The sequence below is a fragment of the Trachinotus anak genome, unplaced genomic scaffold (assembly GCF_046630095.1).
Source record: "Trachinotus anak isolate AG129_WGS33_773 ecotype Australia unplaced genomic scaffold, CSIRO_AGI_Tana_v1 ptg000011l, whole genome shotgun sequence".
NCBI classification, from domain to species: Eukaryota; Metazoa; Chordata; class Actinopteri; order Carangiformes; family Carangidae; genus Trachinotus; species Trachinotus anak.
In genome coordinates, this window is record NW_027273862.1 from 20,128,290 (window position 1) to 20,141,028 (window position 12,739).

The 12,739-nt window shown below is 41.7% G+C and overlaps 1 protein-coding gene across 13 annotated transcripts in view; it reads left to right on the top strand.

The window, feature by feature from the left end:
* The window catches only part of baz2ba (bromodomain adjacent to zinc finger domain, 2Ba), a 65,974-nt gene that overhangs the window by 49,640 nt on the left and 3,595 nt on the right, over positions 1-12,739 (top strand). For 4 of the 13 annotated variants that reach the window (XM_071488794.1, XM_071488791.1, XM_071488795.1 and 1 more), the window contains 19 exons: positions 466-558; positions 1,644-1,705; positions 2,001-2,066; positions 2,773-2,838; positions 3,112-3,156; positions 3,480-3,512; positions 5,430-5,495; positions 5,872-6,012; positions 6,572-6,826; positions 7,411-7,634; positions 8,166-8,240; positions 8,340-8,571; positions 8,665-8,727; positions 9,320-9,464; positions 9,843-10,663; positions 10,796-11,048; positions 11,299-11,454; positions 11,751-11,911; positions 12,028-12,365. In XM_071488794.1, coding sequence (XP_071344895.1) covers positions 466-558; positions 1,644-1,705; positions 2,001-2,066; positions 2,773-2,838; positions 3,112-3,156; positions 3,480-3,512; positions 5,430-5,495; positions 5,872-6,012; positions 6,572-6,826; positions 7,411-7,634; positions 8,166-8,240; positions 8,340-8,571; positions 8,665-8,727; positions 9,320-9,464; positions 9,843-10,663; positions 10,796-11,048; positions 11,299-11,454; positions 11,751-11,911; positions 12,028-12,365 — 3,295 coding nt within the window. The remainder of the gene's footprint in view (positions 1-465; positions 559-1,643; positions 1,706-2,000; positions 2,067-2,772; positions 2,839-3,111; positions 3,157-3,479; positions 3,513-5,429; positions 5,496-5,871; positions 6,013-6,571; positions 6,827-7,410; positions 7,635-8,165; positions 8,241-8,339; positions 8,572-8,664; positions 8,728-9,319; positions 9,465-9,842; positions 10,664-10,795; positions 11,049-11,298; positions 11,455-11,750; positions 11,912-12,027; positions 12,366-12,739) is intronic. The other 9 variants (XM_071488792.1, XM_071488797.1, XM_071488804.1 and 6 more) reach the window with 5 other exon arrangements.

Genomic DNA, 12,739 nt, shown 5'->3' on the forward strand with positions numbered 1-12,739 from the left:
TTAGCAGAGGAAATGAGCCCTGAAATATGTTTGTAATAAATGTGTGTGCCATTAATCAACCAGCCATTATTAGATTGCCGAAGCCCAGGGAGGAGTTACAGTTTAAAATATATTTATTATGTCCTTTTGATGTTACCTGGCTTTTGTGTGGCTCTGATAATAACATAATTGCTGATGGTGTTATTACAAAGTAAAATCTTATAAAAAAATAAAAAATAAAATTATGGCACCAGAAACCTCATGGTGGTCAGTTCTACACTCAGATATTTTAACCATATATATTTTAGTACTTTAAAATGTTAATGGACAAATTGCATAAATACATTTTAATCCTTATTGGGAAAAATGTATTTCTCCCAAATTTTGTTTAAATTTTATAAAAGATAAAGCATGATCTCAAGTCAAAGATCAGGGTATTCTTCTGAAATTTCTCACTGACAGTGACTTTCTTCTTGTTCTGTGCAGAAATAGCCCGACAGGCCGCCCAGATGAAACTGATGAGGAAACTGGAAAAGCAGGCACTGGCACGTGCAGCCAAAGAAGCTCGGAAGCAGCAAGGTAAACGCTTGGTTTTTTTTGTGTTGTTAACAAGAACACAGGGTTGTAAGGATGGCAGTGGGGGTTATTGGGTTGATCAGTCGGTCACTTCAAACCACTTTGATCTAAATGGGTGTAGTATAAAGACAGCAGGACCTTTGGTTTTATGTAGAAATGTATTTTCATCACTTTAAAGCTCAATCTTTAATCTTCTTTCTGCTCTAATCTTTATTGCTGCTGAGCTGCTGGTTTCAAACATTATGCTTATACATTTTTTAAATTCCTACACACAACATCGAAGTAAAAAAAAAAAAATCAGATCGAAATCGCAGGACTGTTTACTAGCAATCACTTCAACTCAGAACTAGAAGCAGGCATGTTATATATTCTGAAATGTATAATGCACCAATACATTTAAACCAGAGAAGGCGTTTTTGATCTGTGCTTTCAACATCACTTTTACATATTTTTAATTAAACTTTTACAGCTGCTAAAATATGAAAATGAGCTCAGATCCACTGTGTAAATTTGGTGACACTGGTGACCTAAAGGTTATCTGCTTATATTTAATCTGTCCTGTCTGTCTAAAATCCCAGACTCACTGATCAGTTCACATTTCTGTGCCTTCATGTAGTTTAATAATATCCTCCAGTCATAAGAATCAAGGTTAAGACCAGTTCATAGTGCGATATCTGCTGCAATGACAGTTGTGGATGACTGATAAAAATAAACTGCTCTTTATATAATTCTGCTCTTTGTTGATCCGTCTAAACCTGTTGATACTGATGATGATAACATTATTAGATAAGTTGCTTTCTTTGTGTTTTGATTATCGCTGTATGCTTATTATTACTATTTAACTTTTCTTCAGGATTCTGATTTTGCTAACAATGCTTGTGTGTCATTGTTTTGTGTGACCGAGTCATCTTAGTTGTGATCTAGTTAACTGAATTTCTCTGCCTCTTATTTAAAACACATCTCAATGAGACCTCCTAAATAAATAAAGCTCAACCACTGCAATTCTCTCAGATATGAATACAGATGGTAGCCCAGCTTTGTGGGTCATTTTTGCAGACTCTAATATAACACTGACTTAACTCTTGTAGCTATAATGGCAGCAGAGGAGAGAAGGAAGCAGAAAGAGCAGATCAAGATTCTCAAGCAGCAGGTGGGTCTTTTTTTACAGTGTGCTGACAAATGTTTTTCTTCCCTTTCTCCTTATCTAAATGTCCTGACTCACGTAGTCCCTTTCTGCACTACACAAAATGCTGAATGGTTATTTTGTGATGCTTTAAAGCTTGCTTTTCAATTAGCATCATTACCTCTAGTATACTAAACTTATTGTTGTGTTTCTTTGCCTAACTCAATTGGAATAGAGTGGTTAGAAAGTGATTTTATCTAAGGGTGTTTCCAGTGTCTAAAATGTTGAGGGATTAAGTTTTTTTTTTGTTTTTTTTTTACAGGAAAAGATCAAGCGTATTCAGCAGATTCGGATGGAGAAGGAACTCAGGGCGCAGCAAATTTTGGAGGTACAGAATTTGATCCAACAGCACCTCTGATTAAGCAGAACATTCCTGGATAGCTACAACCCCTCAGTCTATAGTGTTTTAATCTTCCTAAAGCTCATTACTGAACAGCAGCATGCATTGGAGGGAGTTGCGTCTTCTTAGGCATAATTCCACATGGAACTAATGCTAAATTGGTCTTGGTTGACGGCTGTTGAATATTAAAATGGCTGTTGCTGCCTCTTCAGACCTTATTTAAATTGGACAGAAAAGTCTTTTTTTCATCAGACAACAGTAACAGTTTAGCATAAGTGGGTCGAGGAAAAAAAAAAGGTGCTGTTTTCCACACACACAAACACACATGCCAAGATGCATTCACAACCACACACACACACACACACACACACACACACACACACACACACATATGCAGGCACACACAATTATACTGTTGGAGCTTCAAAGTGTTTTAGCAGGACTAAATCAATTTTGAGTTGACACGGTTGGCAAGCCACTCTTAACGGGAGGCTTCAACATTTTCACAATTACGTGTTAAAGAGATACATTATTCATTCGCTGTGTTTTACAAATTTGACTGGCATTCAGGAGCATGAAATCTTCGCTCAAACCAGAAAACTGCAAACAATCAGTTAAAGTGCAGCAAAGTCCTCACCCAAGACTGATTGATATGTCTGTCTCTGTGATTCTTGACTTTAATCTTTATTCATAGGCCAAACGGAAAAAGAAGGAAGAAGCTGCCAATGCCAAAATATTGGAGGCTGAAAAACGGATAAAGGTATGTTTATAATTTTCAATGAAACTCTCAGATGTAAAATTACAGTTAGATTTATATTCATTCATATGTGGCATGGATCCCTGATAAAAACAGTATGTTCCATACAGTTACAATAATGTACATCTTTTTCCACTTGAGAAGTAGCTGGCAATAAAATTAGAGCGGCCCTTTGAAATGGGCTGAAATTCTATCAGTCTGTGGTGATTTTGTGATGATATTGGCACTATGGAAGAATATTGATTTTTCCCTCATCTTCTCTATCTTGCCTTCAAGGAGAAAGAGTTGAGGAGACAGCAAGCGGAAATTCTGAAACACCAGGTAGGCATTCACTTCAACTTCCTCAGGCCTTTGAACGTAGTAGTTACTGCTGAATAAAACCATTTATCTCAAACCTCAGTAAGAATTTACAGGTGTGTGTGCGCGTGTGTGCGCGTGTGTGTGCGTGTGTGTGTTTTTCTGTGTGAATATATGTACTTCTACGTACATTTAAATACAGGCATGTGTGACTATATATAAATGTGGTTAATGACCAAACATCTATTCAATGAAAGTCTTTAGTATTTCTCTTTATTGAACCCCAATGCTTATTGGTATTGGATATTACTTCTGTTCCTTAATATTTTGCCAACTCTCTCTGCCAGGAGTTGGAGAGGCATAGACTAGATATGGTATGGGTATGTTTATTTTTGTACATCTAACACCTGCATCGTGTAACTGGTTGTGTTATGGTTGTCATAGCAATGCATTAAGTGTAGCACTGGCTGCTGTCATACTACATTCTTCTGCATGGCTTTCCAGCAAAACCAACAAAAGAGAAAAAGAGTCAGTATGCTGCCTCCATCTGCTCGTCCTGAGGGACAACTGACCCTGTCACGGTGGCCAGGCAGCTTCTGTCCCCCTCCCCCATCCTACCCCTTCTACTCAGAATGCATTGCAAAGACTGTTAGCCAATCCACACTCACTGTCTGAAAGTGCACTCGAGGAGTTTCCATCCATCACATACATCGTCTAACTGTTGTATTGGAGTAGCCTGTGTTACCCATGAGTGCTTGACGATTTCGGTCCAGACATTGAGCTTGTGTCTGTTCGTCCGTGCATCTGTTCTGCAGTCCACAGAGTGCTGGACTTTAACCTGCCCCATCCCAGCCTCTCTGTCATTCACTGTTCCTGTACTCTGCACAAAGAATGAAAACAGCTACTGAGAATCATTTTGTCTTTATGGTGGAGGGACTTCCAGGCAGATCCCACCCCCACACCCCCCCCCTGCCAGGTTTGGTGAGGGTACAGCACAACCTTTGCTTGAAAATAAACTTGATAGACTGTTGAACAACAATGTAATCAGTTCCACCATGAGGACAAATATGGTTCCGTGTAGCATTTTATTTTGGCCTGGCTGTCTTGCTTGTAGCCCTTCTCACTCATACACAGTCGCAGCTGAATCTAAAGGTCTGCCTATATCTTTCACAGTGGACTCTGAGCCGATTGTTGCTTCAACCCCTTGTACCTTCCCTTGGAGCACAATGAAGGGGGGCAAATTGAGATAGATTAAATAATCCTGGTATTTAAGATTGCCATGTACAATTGTATTGCATTTGAAGTATTGTAGTTTCTTATCATAATAACCTTTAACATCATCAGTATTTTTGATGAATTGGAAAGCTAGAAAAAGCTGAATGCCACAGGCTTCATGTCCTTTTTGAACTTGTCCTTTTTGAAGTTTTCCATTTGTAGATAAATCAAACCAATAAGAACATAGAAATATTGCAGCAGAGTGCTTGGCATCCAGCCTGTTTTGTTTATCACAATGACAAAACGATCCTCACAAACAGCCCATTTTAGTCACTATGTGCTAGAAATGTCCTTGGCAAGCCCTAATAGCGGCAATTGTGTCTTTCTGGTGGATCACAGAGGGAATGACAGCCTGATACGGTGGAGCGGGAAACCTAAAGAGATCAAATGAAATGATAGTCAGTCACCGGTGATTCCTGTGCCCTTTTGCAGTAGACTGTGTAACATAGATGTCTCATCCTCAGCAGTTACATACTGTGCTAATACTTAAGCTGCCAAAACCACTGAAGAGGAACTGCTCTGTTTGTAGCTACTCTTTACCATCCATTCCTCTTTGTCGTCCCCCTCACCAAACATTATTAAAATGATGCGTCAAATAAACATTAGCATTGACTCATGTAATTGAATTTTTATTATTTTGATCGTAAGGCCAATGTGGCATGTCAGAAGATTTCTGGCAACCAGCGTTTTGTTGCTTTTGTTGTGTCAGCTTTAGTTTAGAGGCGCCGTCACCGATTCCAGCTGCTTCTCTTTTTGAGCCTGTCATCACATCTACTTTATATCGCATCTATGTGTTGCTTTTTGGTTGTCATTGTACTACTGTACTCTTCACTTATGCTTCCACCACACATGTGAAAGTGCATACATGTGAAGCATCGTTTTGTGTTTGTTCAAGTATGGTGCCCCTATTGAATTTAGTGCATCACAGTTTTACATTAATACTCACTAAATTTAGTCGACCTTGAGGACTGTGTGCACAATGTGTGCTTGTTAATGTGCCTCTGTGTTTTTTGCCACTCTAGGAGAGGGAGAGGCGGAGGCAACATGTAATGCTGATGAAAGCTGTTGAGGCTCGCAAGAAAGCAGAGGTAGTCCATATGCACACAAATAAATGCAGAAGTACACATACAGTCCACTCCATAAAAAGAGCCTCTGTCATTATTCTTTGGATGGATTCCAACTTCCTCTCCTTTTTGTACGTTCTTTCCCTCCATTCATTTTTTTCTACACACTTACCAAGTCAAAAGATTCTGGCCCTCAAGCACTTTTCCTTTGAATGCACAGCAGCATTAGGCTGAATTCTAATACTGCTCAGCAAAGTCAAGTAAACCTTCTCGTCTGTTTTCACACACACATACACACACACACACACACACACACACACACACACTTACATATACACAAATGCACACACACAGACACACTTTGCTTCCCTAATGCTCCCTTGAATTTTGGACTCTCTAGGAGCGTGAGCGCTTGCGGCAGGAGAAAAGGGATGAGAAGCGCCTGAACAAAGAGCGTAAACTGGAGCAACGGAGGCTGGAGCTGGAGATAGCGAGGGAACTGAAGAAGCCAAATGAAGACATGTGTCTGTCTGATCACAAGGTAGCTTAAACAGTAGTTCATCCAGTCAGTGCTGTGGGTGTAAAGTGGATCAGAAAAGAAAAAAAGAAAAAAAAAAGAAAAAAACAATGTATTGTCTGTATACAATGTAATGGAAATTGTCAGTATTACCTAATTTGAGTGATGTGTATTTAGGACAGCAGGTTGGCACAGTCACAAAATTCCTTTATTATTATTATTATTATTATTATTTATTATTATTATTTTTTATTACTACTATATTTTCTTGCAGGTGAGCACTTACAATAAAAGTGCATGGTAGTAAGCATTTTTATGTGTGGAAAAGTGTGCCCCCAAGTGGTTAAAGAGGAGTACTACATAATGTAGAAAATTAGCAGTCATTACTATAAATTTGAAAGCACCATCTTGATAACAGTCAACAGATGTGTGATATAATGACAGCTTTCCTCCCATTTACCTCAGTTGTGTAAATCATAATTTTCCGTTGTCCAAATTAGATTTAATTTATTGCTCTCATGGTAACACATACAAAACAGTAAAATAGCTGACAATCCTATTTAACCCACTTTCCTTTGTCCAGACTCTCCCTGAGTTCTCCCGGATTCCTGGACTCATCCTGCCAGGACGAGCCGTGTCAGACTGCCTGATGCTGATGCAGTTCCTGCGAGGCTTCGGGAAGGTTTTGGGGCTTGATTTGAATGTGGACGTGCCCACACTGGGCATGCTACAGGAGGGCTTGCTCAATGTCGGGGACAGCATGGGCCATGTCCAGGACCTTCTGGTCAAACTGCTTTCCTTGGCCGTCTGTGATCCTGGTTTGCCACCTGGACAAAAGGTGAGCTAGTTCAGAGTTGATTAAATTATGTATTGTATTTTTGTGTAATTTCATTAGTATAATCAGTGGAACCATCTTAAAAATCACACCTGAGAAAGAATATGGCACATATTGCTCTGGTCATTTTTTAGGTCACGTTTATTAGTATTGTTATATATTGTTTTACATGCCAATTGTATGATATACTCAGTGAATATGACACATGCCTAGATTTAAAATACCACTCCACATATGTAGTATATAGACCTAGCATCTACTAAAGCACCTACAATCTTAAAAAATCTCTTAAAGGTTAAAGCACCTTTAACGCAGTAATTCATTTAATCTAAAATGCACTATTCTTACAAATGAGTACTTTTATTTACTTTTATTACTTTGATATTAATTTTAATGCTGAAATGTTTCTAAAATTGAGTGCTTGTTTCCATTGTGATAGTGTTTAGATTTAGAAATAATTTTTCCTCTGCTGTTGAATTAAATTACAAATAACAGGCGTAGAAGTCAAATCAGCTTCTATTTATCATAAGTAATATCATAAGTGTTCATCAACTTTATCTCTTCATTGTCATTTCCTCCTCTTTCAGACAAAAACCATGCTGGGGGACCACCTGACCAATGTTGGCATCAACAGAGATAATGTGTCCGAGGTGCTGCAGATGTACATGGGAGCCCATTGTGCCAATACAGAACTGGCTCCTCTGGCCCTCAGTCTGAAGACCAAGGCCTTCCAGGCCCACACGCCTGCCCAGAAGGCCTCAATTTTGGGCTTCCTGGCTAATGAGCTGGCCTGCAGCAAGGCCGTTATCAGGTAGGTGAAGCAGGTGAAACTAAAAAGTGGGACTGTTCAACTGATCGATGCTGACTGACCTGTTTTCTGTGTCTGCGACATATTGTTGGATGGTTATAAAATGATTCAATATTTCCTGTACATCTGAATTGACATAAATAAAACGCATAATTGGAAATCCAACCACACATTAAAACAATATATTCATCTATCATGTACTATATGTGCTGATATATTGCTTAACACTCATTCACTTATACATTAGCCAATGATGGTATGTTTTATTGATGCAGTGGAAACTGCTTAATAAAGCTTCCATAGGGAGCAGTAATTGGGTCCTTTTGGTTGTAAGGAAATTATGCAAGTATTAATTTGTGCACTGGGAAACCAGCTTATTAAGCTTTTTACTTGGGCTGCAGATAGTTGCCAGCCGCCTTGAGCATTTCTCTTTTATTAAATATATCATCATTATTTTAATTATTTTTAGAATACCAAAAACATAAATGTACATAGGCACAACTGTAACTGACATGATTGCATTTTCTCTTGCAGTGAGATTGACAAGGGCCTTGATCAGATGGCAAACATGAGGAAGGACAAGATCATTATGGAGGGGAAACTGAAGAAGTGAGTTTTCTTCAATCCTAAAAAATAATGCTTTAATCCTCTGTAGATTATCAGGCTGAACCTGTGTGTGTGTGTGTGTGTGTGTGTGTGTTTATTCAGGCTCAGGACCATTTATGCCAAACGTACTGGGAGGAGGGAGGCCAGTATGGGTGCGGAAGAGAACCAGTCTGTTGGGACTCCGTCCTCTGCCGCCAAACGCAAGAGGAAACTGGGTGGAGACAGTGAAGATGAGGAAGACGACGATGATGACAGCGATGACCAGGCAGAGGAGGAGGAGGATGAGGAGGAAGAAGAAATAAAGAAAGTTAAAAAAGTGGAGACATATGATGAGGTACAAGAAATAGGTCCATTTATAGATCCATTATCAAACCTGACCGTGGTGGTTTGCTTGCAGACACTTACTGTATTTCTTTTGTTCTATCAGGATGACGTTGACCAGGCCACCAGTATTGAGGAGCTGGAGAAGCAGATAGAGAAGCTAGCCAAGGTATTCTTTTTAAAATATACATGTGCTTCGACAAAGTCAATACCCATTCACATAAATTTATAAGGCATCAGATAATGAATACATGGTTGGTTGACACTGATAACGTGGGATTAAAAACAGAGCACACACTGTGATTTAAAAAAAAAAAAAAAGAAAGTCTCTTGGGGGAGCAACTATGAAGAGATAAACCACAGAAACGTGGAGTCTTACTGCTGTTTTTTATTTCCCACCACCATTGCTCATTGTTATGCTGGATTGTATGCTGCCATGAAGTGTTGATAAGCATGTTCGATGTTTAATTATAGAAAAAAAAACATATTTTCTTATAGTAGCTACCACCTGTAAATGCTTTAATATAGAGTGTTTATTAAAAACAGCCATGTGTTTAGTACATTCTATAAACATGTATGCTTACATAGGGCTATTTGCTAATGAAGGCGTTAATTAGCTTAATAAATTACCTCATTAGCATAGCATGTAATGCTCAATATATCACGGTGATTACAGAAGGACATTAGGTGGTGTCTTTTGTTTTCCTGAAGGTCTATAAATAATGTATAGAAATCATAGAGTATGTTTTGTACCACTGCAGCAACATCATCAGACCAGAAGAAAGCTTTTTGAGATCTCCCACTCTCTGCGCTCAATGATGTATGGCCAGGACCGTTACCGCCGCCGGTACTGGGTACTTCCCCACTGTGGAGGGGTCTTCATTGAAGCCATGGAGAGTGGAGAAGGTATTTACATCACAGTACACACTATCTTTGATGAATTTAAATATAAAGATGTTTCATTCATGCTCAAAAAATATTTGAAGGATAAAAACCATGAAAAAAGATTTCATATTGCAGGAAGAGGAAGACAGAGATGTTGTAAATATATCTGTTTAGCTGCATGTTCAGCTGTTTTTGGCACGATGAAATATGCCGGTGATGTTTTACTTTATCTTAATTCTCTAAGACTAATTTGAGATTGCATCTGGAAACTCTAATATTCTAACACAACTCTACTTATCTCCCAGAAGCAAGTGTAGAATAATCTGCTCAGTTGTTATACCAACCACAGTAGCAGAGTTTTCAGATACATCAACAGTACGCTCTCTCATTTCCCTACAGCACCAGAGGAGCTGGAGGAGGAGCGACAGAGGAGGAGGAGGGCAGCAGAAGAGGTCAAGGTCAAAGAGGAACCTCAGGAGATCGAGTTGGAGAAGGAGAAACCCACCAACCTTGATGGGCAGAGCATTCGAACACAAGGTTTGGAGCAACAGAAAGAGGAGGAAAAGGAGCGCGAGGAGAAGAGGAACTCCCCAACCCTCTTCTACCAGCAACCAGGCTGTGTATCCAAACTGTGCACACTGCGAGACGTCAACAAGGACGTTGGCAAGGAAACTGTGAAGGCAGAGGACAAGGAGAGTCCCCATGTGAGACAAAACGGCAGCCCCATGGGCACTCTTAATGCCACAACTTCAGTAACATCGTCCTCCCCCACCCACAATACCTCCGAGCCAGCAGTAGCAACAACCCCCTCCATGGTGACCACTAATGACACTACAAATATCCCTCCCCCAGCCTCAACCTCTTTATCTGTCCCGTGCCTGCCTGCCCCACGTGAAAGCCCGGGGAACACTCCTCCAACCTCATCCCCTGCTCCATCTCCACACCTGTCGTTCCAAGCTAACGACCAGTTACTCAGAGTCCTCACAGAGAGGAGTGGACACTGGTTCAGTCTGCTCCCTCGTAACCCCTGTGACCTCTCTTCCATCACCACGCCTCCTCCAGGAGCACCCCGTGTGCCTCCTCAGGCATCCTCCACCCCAGCCAGGCCCAAATCCCCACCTCCATCCCCTGCCCTGCCTCTCACCCCATCTGCTGCCTCAGCCTCCGCCAGCCCGCACCACCCAGCTGGCCTCATCAACTACCCAATATCAGCCCTGCAGGTGAGGCTGCTGGCAGCAAGGGAGACGGTCGTTATATTTGCTCTGTACCAGATCACCTCAACTGTGATTCTCTGTTTTGTCTCCTCTACTTCCACCTCCCTCACCCTTTTGTTTTTCCCCATCTCTCCCCAGGTGAAGCCAGGTGGTTCATTGCTAGGAGTCTCTTTCGGAAACTGGCCCAGTGGTACAATGAGTCCCAGCTTGCCCCTGTGCAGCAGCCCCAGCCCCATGCTGGGTCACTCTCTGGAGGGCAACACAGCAGCAAGTGTCTCCAGTAAGAGTGAATCACCTTTACCTCGCATTGAGAAAACCTCATCCATGCCCTCTCCTGCCCTGGAAATGCCCAAATCCCTGGACCACCCCACACCTCGGCCCATCCCAGAGGGTGAGTGACAACAAAAAACATTGAGCGAAATTAAAGCCACGATTAACGCTCAATTTTTAGTTGAAAAGAATTCACCTGCTTGAAAAGATTTCACTTGCCTGAATAATCCAAGATAATTGGATTAGGGAGCGTTCTGCTCTGCTGTACGCAGTTTCGTTTGGTTATAACATAGCTGAATGAAGCACCTTTTTACAGTGATGTATGTTCAGTGTCTCCGAGCTCATATGCCTGTTTGTGCTCATTGTCTCAGAGATGCTGACAGGGTGGTGGCGGGTTTCTGACATCGAGGAGCTGAGAGCTTTAGTCAATGCTCTCCACAGCCGAGGCATCAGAGAGAAGGGCCTCCAGAGGCAGATGCAGAAATACATGGAGATCATCCCCCAGGTCTGCACCAAACACAGAGACGGTAAGTGTCTCAGCACTTCTTCTGAGCACATAATCACTGCATATAGCTCAGATTCATTTACGAGATTGAGAGCATTTAGAAAGCAGATTATTTTACAGTAATACATTTTGCTGTCATTCAAACTTGTATTTCCGTGAAATACAAGTTTACAAGTTTCCTGAATACACTGCCAACACTACATTATTAATGACTGAACTACATGCTTGCTACACTGCCTGTGTGTTTACCTGCACCACTCAGTGTCTTTGTATGTGTGTATTCATGGCTGACTCAAATCTGTCATGTCGTCCATCTAGTGGCGATGATAGAGCTGCATGAGCTGGAGGAGAGCCAGGTCAGTGTGGAGTCAGTGAGAGGCTGGTGTGTTGAGGAGCAGGCGATGGAGATGGACATTGCCGTGCTGCAGCAGGTAGAGGAACTGGAGAGGAAGGTCACTGCAGCCAGCCTGCAGGTCAAGGTAAAATGCCAACACAAGAAAAGAAATACATTTTGTGGTGTAAAAAAAATCTGTTTAAGCATGTGGAGGGGTGGGATCAGAGGCCAAAAGCCTGAACAGCTGATTTCCTCTCCCAGGGCTGGACGTTTCCGGACCCTCAATCTGAGCGGGAGGACCTGGTCTACTACGAGCACAAGCCCCCCACGAAATCAACGGCGGCGTCAGCGCATGCAGGAGACAAGGACTCTAAGGACTCCAAGGAGCATCCAGAGGAGAAGGGGGAGAAGGGTGGGGTGACGCGTCACCCGGACAACCCGCTGGACATAGCAGTGACACGTCTGGCTGATCTGGAGCGCAACATCGAGAGAAGGTACCTGAGGAGCCCCTTAGGTACCACCATTCAGATCAGGCTGGATAATGTGGGTACGGTCACTGTCCCTGCCCCCGCCCCATCCACTAGTGCTGACAGGGAAGGGTAGGTCATTTCTCCAACCAAAGCTCCCCACTTTCCCACTAAGACCCTTTCCTCTCTCTGTGTGTGCTTTTTGTTTCCCATATTACTCAAAAAGTGAGGGGTCTATGCTGCTGTTACAGCAGGTTTTTGTGGTGGCTTGTGGCATTTTTGTTTGTTTCTTTGGTCTTGTGCAGTTTTTAGGGCGGGCCGGACGGGTGGGGCTCCCTTTAGTTTCATTTCCTATACAGACATTGTTTACTGGCATTTTTTTGTTTGTTTTTTTCTGCAGTCATCTGCATGGTGTTGTGCATCAGTAACCTTGGTTATGGTCAAACTCATGGCTCCCACTATACAGTATACTTATGCAGATTCTGCTCCTTCACTCTTTCTGCATG